The 15,165-nt window shown below is 35.6% G+C and overlaps 1 protein-coding gene across 8 annotated transcripts in view; it reads left to right on the top strand.

The window, feature by feature from the left end:
- Positions 1-15,165, top strand: part of NIPBL (NIPBL cohesin loading factor) — a 161,277-nt gene that overhangs the window by 108,608 nt on the left and 37,504 nt on the right. For 7 of the 8 annotated variants that reach the window (XM_075079886.1, XM_075079893.1, XM_075079890.1 and 4 more), the window contains 6 exons: positions 7,080-7,262; positions 11,147-11,344; positions 11,528-11,599; positions 11,701-11,790; positions 13,011-13,114; positions 14,687-14,773. In XM_075079886.1, coding sequence (XP_074935987.1) covers positions 7,080-7,262; positions 11,147-11,344; positions 11,528-11,599; positions 11,701-11,790; positions 13,011-13,114; positions 14,687-14,773 — 734 coding nt within the window. The remainder of the gene's footprint in view (positions 1-7,079; positions 7,263-11,146; positions 11,345-11,527; positions 11,600-11,700; positions 11,791-13,010; positions 13,115-14,686; positions 14,774-15,165) is intronic. The other variant, XM_075079892.1, reaches the window with a different exon arrangement.

The following is a 15,165-nucleotide window of genomic DNA, read 5'->3' as shown; positions in this document are numbered from 1 at the left end:
TTAATAGTAACAGAAAATTACGTGCTGTGTTTTGCAACTGTACAAAACACCGTAACTTTTTAATACAATAAACTGAGTTGGCTTAAATTAAAATGCGTATGTTCAAAAGTGATGACAGCAAAATCCAAAAGCAATCCCCTGACACTGATTCATAAATGTAAGGGGTTTTGTGCAGCACTGCATTTATTTCAGTTGCCAATCTTGGTCCATTTCACTCTGAGTACTGCTAGAATTTTTGTGAAGTATCTTGCAAAAGTAGACTGCTTTAGCCTCCTTTTACCAATTTTTATAAAGACAAAAAAACAGTGAATACCCATAAGAAATAAAGTAACTTGTGGCTATAGTTGCCGCAGCAATCGGTTAGCTTGAGGAAGTCATTGAGGCCAATGTAAATGTGAGTTCTCTTGGCATCTTCAGAGAGTCCATGTTGGGTATATTCCCTGCTCTCTGCTGGGATCTTTCAGGGTGCTCTTTGGAAACCTCTTCACTCCATCCAGAAATTATTCTTGCTTCTGGGAGTATTTTGTACTATTGTAAAATTATTTTTGAATCCATGCTGCTCAGCTGTGGGCAATTAAGACCTTTATTGTATCATGGAAGTATTCTGTTCCCAGATTCTTCTCTGACCCACCAGCCTGACTGGGTGCCATTTTTCAAGGCCAGAGCTAAGAACTAGAGTATAAGCAGGGAGTCTGAACCTCTTACTTTGTTTAGCCCAAGGCCAGGAGCCTTCCCTTTGTGCCAGTATTGGGGCAGATGAGGAAAAATTATTTCAAAAGATGTGTTCAAGCAGGTTCTGTGGAATGATACAGGATGTACTTCTTCCCAACACTACTGCTTTTCTTCCTGCCAGATTCAATGCAGCAGGGAATCCTGTGGGCGCAGTCCCTTGGGTTGTGGTGAGAGCATCTCAGTCGTCTATCCTCCTTCTGTTGGGGAGAGGGGGTGGGGTGTGGGTGTGAGCTGAGCTCAGGAGTTATCCTGTCATGGATGTAGTCAAAAGGTGAGAGTAAGGGGCTCAACAGAGGGTCGTATGCTCTTTATAGGTAATAGTTGAATATCCTTCCGTAAACTTTAAGGTAGAGAATGGGACAGGAAAGCCACTGGAGTAAATGCACTACTTCTCAGATTATTTTCACAAGTATTCATTTGATGGTGTGTTTTCCAGCTGATGATATGGTGTTGAGATAAAAGTGGAACTTCTGTCTGATAAGCAGATGTGCCTTTCTCATACCTTAAAATCCTTTTTGAGAAAAGGGTTGTGATTTCCCTGTGTTTCCTCTCTGTTCTTGAAACTCGCCAGGGCACAGAATTATTTGGAGGAGTGGGAAGTTGGTGGGCAAGGGACTCTGATCACCAGAGACTCAGTGCGCCATATAAAGAATATACTGGAGCATGTTAAGGGAGAGCCTGATGGAAAGGATATCATTAAATTTGCACACACAGAGAGACAAAAATTTTCAGCTTTAACCAGTAAGCTGTTCATCAGTCACAGGTAGTCATGTGGCCCTTTGCACTGTAGTGCCCAAATGCTGTAGTGTAACAGTACTTAACAATTTTAAAAGGGTGTTTATTTTCCAAACATCTTTATAAAGTAGGGAAGTACCTTTATCGTCTCATTTTTCTTTTAGTTCTTTATCTAAAGTAGAACATTATCTGCATGAGTAGTTGTAGTAGAATTAAGCTGCGAGTCTGTGCTGTTGTAGTTACTATGACATGGCTATCCATTGAGAAGGCAGCACTCCTGTTATGGAGTAACAGTCCATTTTATTTGATTTAGCACAGCGTTTGAAGGCTGTTTGAACTAATGCAGAAAGAAATTGCTTTCCTTCCTGCATGTATGTCTGACATAGGAGGTTTTACCAATGTAGTTATAGCAGTGACCCAAAATTACTTGAGAAAATTAGGTAGTAAGCTGGTGATATATAAGGGAGGAACATCCTCTATCAGACGCTCAGGGTGGACATGTAAGGAAGGTGAACTTAGTCTCTGTGGAATAACAGCAAGGCTGGGTATGCTAGTCATCAGCACAATAAGAGGAGTCCAGCAGCAGGTGTAATGTCGTCTGGTGCAGAAAAGGAGCAAGAGGAGGGCAAAATTGGACTGCAATCTGTAGGGTTTTATTTTTAATGTCAAAATGAAGGTGCTTAGCAATTCATTAGTTTTGAATTTTGAGAATGTGGGAAGTGCTTAAACTTCAATTTCTGAATGCTGAGATTCATATCCTTACCCGAAACAACTGGCAACATTCCCTCTTAGTCTGTTCTGTGTTCTTTTATATAATGTCTTGATAGTTGGAGAAAGTTGCACTTTAAAATACAAGATATATAGGGAGTTTACAAATATGAAATTGGATTGAGTGCAGTTTTGTGTATTATAAGCTATTAGCACACATAAATGGAAAATAAAATATTTAGGGGAGTCTAATTCATGCAAAAGACTTTGTTAACGTAAACCTCAGTTTTGAAATGAACTTCAGGGACAGCTTCTCTTTAAGCACTTCTTCATCTGCTACAACAGATGTATGTGCAAACAGGCCATTTCAGTGTCAGAAGTATTTTAAAAGTAACCATATAAGCAAACTGATATGGATTCCTTCCACTGTATTAACTGTCTTTTATAGTTACGGAAGTAGCAATTCGGAGTTTAGGTTTCTAGTGGTATTTGAAACATGATGGCTTGTTAGTTCATAGGAGATTGCACCAAAATGCAAGCTATACATCTGTTTTCTATAGTTTGGAGAGCAAAGATAAATCATTACTGAGAAGATGAGAAGAGTTTTTTAGTGTTGGTTTTGATTTTATGGCAGGAACGGCCTCTCTGATCCTGGAAAACTCACCTAAGCATCAGCAAGCATGATCCCCTTCTCCCATGGCTTAAAGCTTCAACATAGCTATTGAAGTTGTTATATCAAGCCAGTTGAAACTAAATATGAACACACTGGTTGTGTCAAAAAATAATCATGCTGTCCGTATTGAATGGATCCAGTAAAAGTCCATAATGATGTTACCTTTTTTTCCTAATGTTCAACCTTTCTTGAAGGCTTTTATCTGCCTGGATCAGGGATATCTATTTGACTTGCAATTTCAAGACAGAGTGATTTTGGATCCTTCTAAAGATAGATATGTGTAAATACTAGCTAAAGTTAAAGGCTGTTCTACGAACTTGAAGCTACCCATCAAGTTCGAAGAAAAAGCGATGCTGAACTTTGAATCAGATCTGTGCCTTTCCATTCTTTTCTTAAGCCATACATGAAGAAGTAAATACTACATCCACTAGATGTTTGTAGAAATCTTTCTACTATACATGGCAAAACCCTTTGAAAAAGTTTCCCAGATTAAAATAGAATATGGGAAGAGGCTTACAGACTAATTAATTTTTAGCTAAGATTCTCTGGCTGATCTTCAACTATTATATTTTGTCAATAATTGCTTGGTGAGAAAACAACTATCTTGATCAGTGGATATTCAGAAACAGCTGAAGATTCTTGAATACCTCTTCTAAGAAACCTTTTGGTAATGGCAATCAAATGAAACCAAGAATTTGTTCTTCCTTGAACAAGCAACTAGTATGTAAGTCATGGACAGCCTTGCATATGTTTGGAGAAGCACTGAAGAAGTGGCTGTTCATGCATGCAGTTCTTTGAGATTAATTGTTCTTACAGCTACTCTGTGACTTGCCCATTAGTTTCATTAATGTGGAGTTTGTTAGCTTGCTGTTCTTTACAGTAAAACAAAAATTTTGATATGATGGTACTTCCTTTATTTTTTTGTTTAATACTTGCAGCAGCTTTGAGAGTACATGTAGGTGCTGTCTGAAGAACACTGTTGCCTATAGCCTGTTTCAGACATATTGTATGCACTGATCGCACACATTGCAAAAAATTGAGTTATTCTGTTGATGAGGACAGTTCTTTAGAAAGCTAATTTACTGGGGCATTCTTATTAACTTGTGGAGTAACTTTATAGTAAAGTTACTTTCTCCTTAACTATGTTAAAAGCCATGCAAACTGGAGGCCAAAGTAACTGATTAAAGTGAAATACAAAAGTAGGTACCAGCTCTTAGCAAACTTATCAAAGAAATTGTAAAACTGAAGGCAATCTTTGTACATGTTTTGTAGATACTTTCAAAGGGGTTCATGTTGTATGTTCTTGTAATTGTTTTTGAAAACTGTCCCATAAACTTAAAAAGCATTAGCATGGGTTTTATAAGCTAATGTTTGTTCCCTTGTGACTGGATTCTTATGCTCTTAAGTATATCTTTACTATCCTGAACAAATAAACAGTACCTTTGTTATAAAATATGGAGGTATAAAAGAAGGAGTTTAGTAAAAGTTTCTAGTGAAGATTGGGTTCCCCTGACTTAAAATAACATAAATAATAGAAGAAAATAAGTATTAACACACACTTGACTGGAGACCCACAGTATATAATACCCTTGCATTTCTTCAGAAAGTATGGGCAGTCCTTTTCCATGTATACGAGAAGAGTAGATACATATGCAGTCATGCTTAACTCCTTTTTATTGCATGACTAAAACTCTTTTTAGGTTTGGTTATCTATAATCCTTAGCAGTTAGGGAAACTGGCCATGCAGCATACTTGCTCCAGGGAACATTGTGACAGAAACAGAGACTTTAAAGACAGCTTATAGAGGACTTTACAATAATTCTATTTGTTCTCTTTTCTGCTGTTCCCTTCTTGAAAAAAGAAAGCTTTACATATTCCTAGCAAAAGAAAAAAGGTTAGGTTTATACTGTCATCTGTAATATCTGTAATAGGGAGAGTGCAATTCAAGAATTAGTTGAATTTAGCAGTGGAAAACATAGAAAACTTGGAACTTTTGAGAAGGAAATAGGGTTTTTTTCCAAATATTTAAAGTGTTCATATTTTTATCTTTTATTGATTTTTAATTAATACTATAGTATTTGATATCATTTTTAAAGATTGAGTAGTGTTCTGCCCCGGGAACAAAATCAATAGGAAAGGCAAGAGGAGGTATTCCTAGAAGGTATACTTGCCTAGGTGGAGAGTAGTAGCCTGTGGTTTTTGTTTGTTGTTTGGGGATTTAATGCAACTTTTGTTCCTTTACTTGTACCTGGCTTTTGCAATGTCTTTGTTTAGCCAGATTTACTGTAAGCTTTTTGTATGTGTGTAGTCCTGCTGATTTCAATGAAATTATCAGCAGTGCATAAAATTGAGAATACATGTTAGAGAACCAGGATCTGAGGCCTTCTACTGATTTCATCACTGGAAATTGTCTTAAAACTTGTGTGTGTGTATTTTCCTGTAGTCTGGGACTGGATGTAAGCTAAGTCTCTTCAGGCACTGTATAGGTGTACAAAAAGACATGAAGTATGAGTGTGGGGACAGGACTGCTCAGGTGCACAGCTATGCAGCATCCAGATTGAACCTGGCTGTCATCCAGTCAGCTGGTGGTACACACAGAGGAACTGATTTGTCCGTGCTGGCAAACTTCTGCCTGTCTTCAAGCAACTGCCAAGCCTGCAAAGAATAATCATGTCACAGCAACATGGTCAACCACACTGTGAAATGTTTTCTAGCATTTTTGAAACAATACTGAGAATTTAGGTAACTCTGGTGACTATCTAAGGATGGCAACTTAACAGAAATAAGTAAGAGTGACCACAACAAGGGGGAAGCAGGGACAGTTTTTGCTATGAGTTTTACTTTACAGACATTTCCCTACCTCAGTCCAAAAACCCCAGTATCTTAAGTTAAATCTTTTTTAAAAATGCACTTAAATGAGATTACTTGCTGACCTTACTTGAGAATTATAGAAAAATAATTTTCTGATCATTAGTTTCATTCCTTGTAGGCAATTTTAATGGATGTAGATACATGTGAAATCAGTAATACATGATACTTAAAAAAAATTGTTGTTTGAAATTCTTTTCTAATTCTAGGGAAAGGAAAAAAAAGAGAAAGACTGCTTTGGATTAGAGGATAGAATATTAGTGTAAAAATGGAAATAAATTTTAGCAAGTTGTGTTAGTGATGTAGTGAACGCAGTTAAAAAGTGAATTATCATCCAGATGATGATTTTTGGAGGGGGGTATGTTTGTAGCAACTGACAGGTGGTATCCTCTCTGAATGATATAGTATGCCTTGGGAAGGAGAGAGGGAGGCATGCATGACAAAGATGTTTGTTCTGCTGTTGGCAAAAGGTTGACAGTTTAGTCTGATAAATATGTGCAATAGATTCTTTGATAAATTAAGACATCAAATAAGCAAAATCCCAAGAAATACTTTTGAATTAATTTGGTTTCCTTGTGTCAGTCGTAAAAATTTTTCACTGCAAATCTCCTTCATTCTGACTGCATGTGGGTCTAATCATAGTTTCAAAATATGATGAGAATGGTGTGATGGTGTCTTACTATTTACCTCTGTGGAAAAGAAACCTGATGTGGTCCAGCTAGCTGTTTGCTGATATTAAATAAAAATCTTTTGACTTTGCTGTGTAACAAGATCAAGCAAAAATTTGGGTTGCATTACAAAATTACTAGTGGGAGGTAAGAAAAAATCTGAGGCAGAGGTTGGTTTGTCAATGATTTGGCCTGTCTTTAGGGATAAGACCCCAGAGGTTCTGCCACAGATTGCCCCTACTTACTTGAAGAGGCAAGATTACTCTCATGTGTACACTAAATAATATGAATGAAAATAAACAGAACTGTTAATAAGGCACAAAGAATCCTTAATTTACCAACACTGTTAAACCTGTTAAATTCAGAGGATGAACTGAAATAAGTCTAAATTTTGTGGAAATAGAGAAGGGATATATGTTTTCACAAAGGATATTCACCAGTTTGAATATGTTTATATTTATATGCCTGACAAAATATTTTATTGAAGGAGATGTGTATGCAGTTTATTATGGTGATTTCTAATTGTAGTGTTAACAATAAATGCAACTTTTAAAAGGGCTGACAAGTACATCCAGGTATCAACTGTGGTATCATTAGTGGATATACTGTAAGAGGTTCCTGAGAAAGGACTCTAGTGTTGGGCCCTTATTTTTATCTTCAGGTTCACATTTGCTCTTCTTACTCTCCGTTAATAGGTAGCATAGATCAGTCAGTGTTAAAGGAGTTGCCTCCTGAGCTCCTGGCAGAAATTGAATCCACCATGCCACTTTGTGAACGCGTGAAAATGAACAAACGCAAGCGTAGCACAGTTAATGAGAAACCAAAATATGCTGAAATCAGTTCTGACGAAGACAATGACAGTGAAGAAGCTTTTGAATGTAAGTAGTACGTTGTTCTGTTCCTACTGTTAAAGAAAGCTAATATTTTGCTTTTACAAAAAGATGCTCTTTTTTTTTTTTTTTAAGTTGGCTACCCTAAAACGTACAAAAACAAGTTTGCTGTCCTCACAACTGCTTGGCCAAGAACCAGTTTTTTCTCCTAAAAGAAAAATTACTTGATTTCCATTTGTCACTCCGGATGAAAAAGCAGCTTGTTGTTAAATTTCTTTTCCTAATTACCTTACAGGAAACAGTTGCCTAATTTCGGTCAATTTTTAGTCAATTGGATTAAGGAAAATATCCTCTAAAGCAGCACAGAAAACTTGCATACAGAGGTATGCAAAGAAAAATTTCAGTAAATAAATTTTGAATTAGTCTTAGTTTTATTGATAAGAAAAGTGAAGGATTGCCTCTTGAATTTTTCTGACATGATAAACCGAGAATTGTGCTGCCCAGAAGTTTCTTAGAATATTTCTTCTTCTATTATTTCTCTGGCATATGCCTCAAAAAACTAGAGTTGCTTTTGACGGCTTCTCAAAATGCCATTTGCTGATGATGGTGTTCTTGAATTAACTGTTTTCAAAAGAAGAGAGGAAGCTTATAGTTAGAACTTTGTTGTGCAACTGGATGAAGTTCCTTAGTGTCAAAAAATTGTTATTTGCCTCTAAGTTCGAAGGGGTTTCCTACTTGTTAATAAGAGTATGGTTAGTTTGTTTCTATGGTAGTTCAGTTAGCCAACACCGGAAAGAAACTCTATTAACAGAGTGAATCAGTTCAGTCTGAGTTAACATCTTAGCTGTGTTACCATGCAGGGCTACAGGAGAAGTGTCTATTGCTGCTAACCTGAGAAGGCACTTGCTTATAATGATTTTTTCCCAAGTTTAGACTCTTTCTACCTCTGCTTGTATAAATATCTTATTGAACTTCTGTAAAACACAATGTTTTGCATTGTACTCTTTCTTAGGGTCCAAAAGAGAAAGACTTATTTGTTCTGCTCTTTAGTATGTTTCAAGTTCTCATCCAACAGACACACAGTGCTTATGCACACGTACACATAAAAATTATAATAGCGATACCTCTGATCTTTATCAAAGAAACAGAAAATAATGTCTTTCTGTTTGTTTGTGTTTCCTTTTAATTATGACTGAAGAATGCTCATTTGAGTGTGAGTATGAGATCATGAGGTAATTTGTAATCATTCTTGATTATAGCAAAGGATTAATGATGATTTGCTTCATTCAGGATTCTCTATTCTCTGCTTACTATTTCATATCACGTGTTTATGATGTTAATAATCTGGAACAGTGAAATAAATAAATAAGTGAAGCAAAATTATTTAAGTTGGTTGGGAATGGAGAGATTGTCAAGAATTTCACATACTTTAATCTACCTATTGGGCACAGCGACTGTTGAAATTCTTAAATACAAAGTAAAGTAAATTAAGGAAAGGTTTCACAGTAATTGTATGCTTTAAGGGATTCTAAGGTTCATTATTTCCACTCGAGATCTGGCCATCATTCTAAACAGTTCAGTGAGGACATCTGGTTTAAAAATAAGATATTTCTCAAAGGATACTGTAGACTGAATTGAATTAAAATGAGACAAAAGGATCAAGATAATGAAAGATTTGTGACAAGTATGATTTGTATTGTTGCAAATATGTATTTCAGAATTCTTTTGGTTGCCTAAAATGGAACTTTAAAAATAGGGAAGAGTGATTGTTATAGAAATTTAAGTATCTCATGAAGAAGGGGCATTACATTAAACTAAATTATGAGAAATTAAAAATTTATTAAATCATTCTCATACAATAAGTGCTAAATGTGTTATTGCATAAATGTTTGGAAGAATTCAGGAAGAAAACTGGTATTTATATTCCAAATAGTCTTTATTTCTGTATAAAATAAAAAATAACTCTTCAAATATTATTAATATTTAAATCTTCTATCAATTTTGTCTACTTCAAAATAAAGTTTTTATAGCAGTAATTGTGAATAGGTGTTCCCATGTTCATCTTGTTTGCTTTGCAGAGCCAGGACAACTGTAGCATGTTCTGTTTTGTCATGCAGCATTGATAAACTGGTCAATTTAAAATTCTGCTGGAAAGCAATATTGGAAGTTACTTTTCTCACAGAGATGTAGCTGGGGTTAGAATTCATCCTACAGACCTTAAATTGATACTGATAATTTGTAAACTGTGGAGGCAGATGTCATCTGCCTCCAAGAAATACTGTCTCATAGCGGGAAAAGAAACAGTTAAGATATGTGAAGTCCTTTCCCGTAAAACACTTTATTCACCAATAAGCTCACTCCAGGTATCCAAGATGGCCCTCCATTTCTTCAATCGCAGTTAACTCTCAACTATTCAGACAGCATTAGTAGCTCAGACATCATGAACATCACTGTACTGCCTCCAGAAGCAAGTCTGATCCAGAAGCAGTGGAGCTGAAAGCCTGAACTGAGTTAGTCCCTTAAAGACTTGGACCACCTCTCTGCAGAAGTTTTGTACTACATTTTCAGAAGTGGGAGCCCTCAAGGGTACAGTGCAGAGCATTAGTATTGCCTCAGGGTTAATGTTTTGGGGTTTTTTTTTTTCTACTATTATTATTATTATTATTTCTGAGCTTGGACTGATTATTGGTATATGAGGTGTGACTGTATCCTGGTATGTTTCATATGCTTCTCAATAAACTGGGGTTGTGGGAAGAACTTGTCAGTTCAGTTCAAGTTCTGTATAAATGTTTGGAGCAGTTTTGGTCAGAAACAACCCTATATACAGTCATACCTCTCTAAACTTCAGGGGACATTGGTAGAGACACACAGATGTCAGGGCTTTTGTATGCAGGTTCACAAGCATAAATTCTGCTAGTCTAGAATGTGATGTGTTGGCACTGTTTTGATCTTCACAGCACAGTCTTTGTCAGACATCTCTTTGCTAGCCCAGTTATCCTGTTACATTAGATAATGGAGAATTGGCTGGTTTCATGGATAAAGCTACCTCCTGCTTCATATCCTTTTTCTATTTCATCTTAGCACCCCTTAAAGACACACAAAACTTTCTTTGAAAATAACAGAGAACTCTCCATTCCTCTCTCCCACTTTATTTCCACCAAATCTGTTTCTATATAGAACATTTATCCCAGTTTCTTCAACATACACTTCTGCTGAGATTTTTGGTCCTGACTGAACACTAGGTATGATAACTGTCTGTGCTACTGAGTTGCTGTCTGGCCCAGAATTTTGATTCCAGCTTTCTCCTTTACACTGAATTTCCTGCAATAAATATCAAGACAAAATTTTAGTGTCTTGGGAAAACAGAATATCTTTCAGCAACTAGATTTCCAAGTCTCATTGGAACTTGCTGTGTTAGATGGGCAAAGGAATCACTGAATTGGAACATGGACACCCAGTAATAGTCATGATTTAGGTAACTGAAGAAATTATCTCCCTGTTCTCTTCTGAAAGGATGACATTGATTTGTTCCACTTCCCTTACTTTGCCTAAAAGGACAAATGCCCTGTAAATTTGTATTTTTACACGTTTGCTGGTGTCTTTGTCAGTTTCAGTCATAGTTTTCATGTAATTCAAAAGAAATTGTTAGAATAATGCCATAACAGAATTTTATATAATAGTTTTAGAGTGTTCACATGTTTTACAGAACAGCTATACAACAGTGCTTAGCTTAGGAATCAAAGAATCATTTAGGTTGGAAAAGACCTTTAAGATCATGAAGTCCAACTATAAACCTAACACTGCCAAGTCCACCACTAAACCAGGTCCTTAAGCACCACATCTACATGTCTTTTAAGTATTTAAAAATTTTTAATTTTGAGCTATTAAAAGTAGAATTTTGTACATATAATGAAAATGCATTTCACTTCCAGCTTCTCGTAAAAGACATAAAAAGGATAGAGATGAAGCCTGGGAGTATGAAGAACATGACAGAAGAAGTTCTAGTGACCACAGGAGGAGTGGTCATTATCATGAAGGAAGGAGGACTTCTGGTAGTGGCCGTTACCGCAATCGCAGTCCCGATGACTCTGATATGGATGATTATTCTCCTCCCCCTAGCCTCAGTGAGGGTAACTGATAATTTTTTAAATTTTATTTTACTTGATAATACTAGTGCATTTTTAATGGATATGTTAAACATTTTAAAATAAACATCTTTAACTGCAGATTTGAATACAAGCGTAAGAAATTGAAATAATCCTTTATTTCATTTTTGAGAAAGTATTTGTTTCATTCTTTATTCTCTTAATTAGTGGCTAGAAAAATGAAGAAAAAAGAAAAACAAAGGAAGAGGAAAGCTTATGAACCTAAACTAACACCTGAAGGTAATTTTAGAAGTATTTAGAAACATTTTAGAAGAAAGTATTTTTTACAGTTTGTATTTTGTTTTGTATATAAAATAATTATGAATTTCTTTTTTCACCAGAAATGATGGATTCTTCAAGTTTCAAAAGGTTTACTGCTTCTATAGAGAATATCTTGGAAAACTTGGAAGACATGGATTTTACAGCTTTTGGTAATATCTCAGAAATTTTCAAAATGCTTTCCCCAATTGGAAACACAAGAAACAAAAAACTTTGTATCTCAGTATTTTCAAACTTCCTTCCTGATGACTTAATTGCCTGTGATACATGCTAGGGCATACTGCATTTATATGGCTTCCACCTCGAGTGGTGGCCTTTACCTTTCCAATTTCACTTGCTGCTGCAGGAAGAAGATTGTCCTTCCTTCTTCCTGCAGAGTCCAAAAGGGGCATAAATCATAATGAGACAAATAGTAGTCCCCTGGAGTGAAAAGGATACCTCTCTGGCATGTCATTAGGATGTTGTCTTCTGTCAAACATATGTTTGTAAACAACACTAACATAAGATGGTTCTCTTGCTAGTCATGACTGAGGCACATAGATCTGTATCTGTTGTGGCCTTTGACCCAACAGAGCTTGATTCAAGTAATTCAAGCCATTCAAGCAATTCAAGCAGCACAGTCCTTATGCATTTATAGCTGAGGCACTGAATCACTATTTGCTCCTTATCCATTTCGGTGGAAAACCAGCCAGCTTAGCATAAGTGTCTGAGGAGGTAGTTCATGTTGACCAAGGTGACTTTCTATTGAAATGAATAAGAGAGTATTTGTTAATTGTTTTCCTACCATCTTTGTAGAGTAGAACAAGGGGAGGAGCACAGTAAACAAAATATTACAGTTTTTAAACCAATAATATATATAACCTTGGACTTAAATGTGAAGTCATTGGTTCTTTCTGTATGTGGCAACATCATGGGTTTTTTGTAACGATAAATAAGATTAAGGGACAGTGTGTCCCAAGGTACTTAATTTAATATGTGTTTTTAATCTATTGCCCTCCCACAGATTTGAACTTTAGAATTAAAACTACAGTCATTTAAGATTTGCTTTACTGAAATGAGGGTGGTGGCACAAAAGCCGCAATAAATGCGTTTTGCTATATTAAAAATTTTTAGTTTACGCCTTTCAGAAATGGTTGCTCATGTTAGGCTCTTAAATGGTGTTTCAGAAACAGTCATATTTAAAAAGTAATTGTTGTTTTAATAGAACCAAAAGTTGTCAGCATCAGTTTTCATTACATGGAACTATTAGATGCTAGCTACTTGGAAAATCAGTTCTTTTTTTCAGTTAGCATTTTCATATTGGCTGTAAAATGTAGATTTTCTTGAAGTCTAATTAGAAATATGACTGTTAATTTTTAAATTTTTTTTAAAGGTGATGATGATGAGATTCCACAGGAATTGCTACTAGGAAAACATCAGCTTAGTGAGCTGGGTAGCGAATCTGCAAAAATCAAGGCAATGGGCATTATGGACAAGGTACATCTTTATAGTAGTTAACTCTTTTTTAACATATAATTTTGATAAACGTACAAAAACTTATGTCCCCTGTTATAACATTCTACTCTCTTCAGGTGTGCATGTGACAAATACTGTAAACAGTTGTGCTTCTGCTGACTTAGCTGAAGTGGTTAAAAAGTTACCAAATCTTAACCGTTACCGTCTCTGAAGCTGAGACATTTTTGTTGAACAGTCAGTGCTGGCTATATTCCAATTTGTAATACCCATGCCTGAGTGGTAAATGTAAAATAATTAATCTACTTTCACAAAAGCACATTAACGTATAGGCTTTGCTCCTTACAGCCACAGTAAATCAGTAAATCAGAACCCGCTGGCAAAGTAAAAAAATCCACCCTTTTGAATACATGCTATCAGTGCAATGTAAATGTATGATATCCAGCCAGTATCAAACTGAACTGCCTGTTTCCTACATCTCTCCAAAAAGGCCTTTCAAACTTAGAAGATTTAACACCCCAGGTGATAATAAGATTCATTTTCTGTTGACTGCATATTGTGGTTTCTTTGCTATATTCTTCCCGACTTCAGTTCAAAGGAACTTTTTGTTGGTGCAGACTATTGGTGTTATACCTCTAGAAACAATGTTCTTGCTTTCCTTATCTTCCTGGAAGTCTTGGCTTTTTGGCAGTCTTATGTTAAACTCTTACTCTGCCTGTTCGTGACCACTTAAAATGTTTATGTAGTGTCTGTAAAACCACTTGTAAAAGTTATTCTGAAGGGTTTTCTGTAATCCAAAGTTTAGATGTTCTTCCTGGACTTTTCTTCAATCTTCCTACCTTCCGTTGTAGCGTATTGTCAGCCCGAGTGTTTCTCTTTCCTGATAGTTCTCACCCTTAACCTCTGTTTCCTATTTTTCACACATTCATACATACATGGGTACATAAAATCAGAATTTTATTGCTTCTAAAGGTGAGTGTCGGTAGTCTCTGGATGAGTGAAACTGACTCTCCTCAAGTTCTACACATATTCTACAAATTTTGTAATCATAATTCTGTAGAAGATCAGTAAGTGAGTTTAAGTTACTTTTTTCAACATGCTAGTTCTTCAAAGTTAACACTAATATTAACAATACATTTCTTTTTTATTATCACTCAAGTATCAGGCTATTTTATTTCTGCTTGTTCATGGAATTTCGATTTTCTACTAATAAAGCTCTATATGGCCAGTTAGAATTTTCGATTGGTACTCAGATTTGGTAAATTGCTGTTTCTAGAAGCAAAAGTATATAACTATACAACATTAGTGACAGATATGCAATTTTAAATCCATTTCTATGGATTTTGTTGATTGAAAATGCCATTTGATTGCAATCTCAGAATATGTTTCACCTAGTTTAGTTATATTATCACCATTGTCAGTCATGCTGTGTCAGAAACCACAGAAATCAAGATCCGATCCTTATCTCAAACTGCTTACAATTTAAATGTTTCAGATTATATAACAAGCTCTATCCATCATCCATAGACATTCTTTCCAGCGTTGGAAGCCTTTATGTTCCTGCAGTTGTTTGATGTGTTTCTCTTCTTGTTTTAGCTCTCAACAGATAAAACAGTAAAAGTCCTGAATATTTTGGAGAAGAATATTCAAGATGGATCAAAGCTTTCTACATTACTTAACCATGTGAGTTTCAAATTATGTAATTTCACAGCATTGTGTAGAACAGAGTTTCTTCACTTGAGTCCTAGTTAGAGATTGTTTCAAACACTGTGAATGTGTGTGAAAGGAATTTCTGATACAATGTGATTGAGATTGCCAAATTTTAAGATTTGAAGTAAAATTCAATTGATTATATTTTTTCAGGACTAAACATGTGTTACTATAGTAGTAATAACAAACAGGTGTATTGGGAGTAACTGAGTTTTCTTTTGTTTCAATGTTATAGTTTCTTCATAAAATATTCATGGTAACTGGTGGAATTTGCACTCTTGGACATTTCTTTGCTACTTTGCTATGTGTCCATAAAACATCCCTTACACCATGAAAGAAGTACTACAGCTTTCATGTAGAGCATA

Source organism: Phalacrocorax aristotelis, chromosome Z (assembly GCF_949628215.1).
Source record: "Phalacrocorax aristotelis chromosome Z, bGulAri2.1, whole genome shotgun sequence".
Taxonomy (NCBI): Eukaryota; Metazoa; Chordata; class Aves; order Suliformes; family Phalacrocoracidae; genus Phalacrocorax; species Phalacrocorax aristotelis.
The sequence above is the reverse complement of the archived record's forward strand: the minus strand, read 5'-3'. Positions and strand labels throughout refer to the sequence as shown.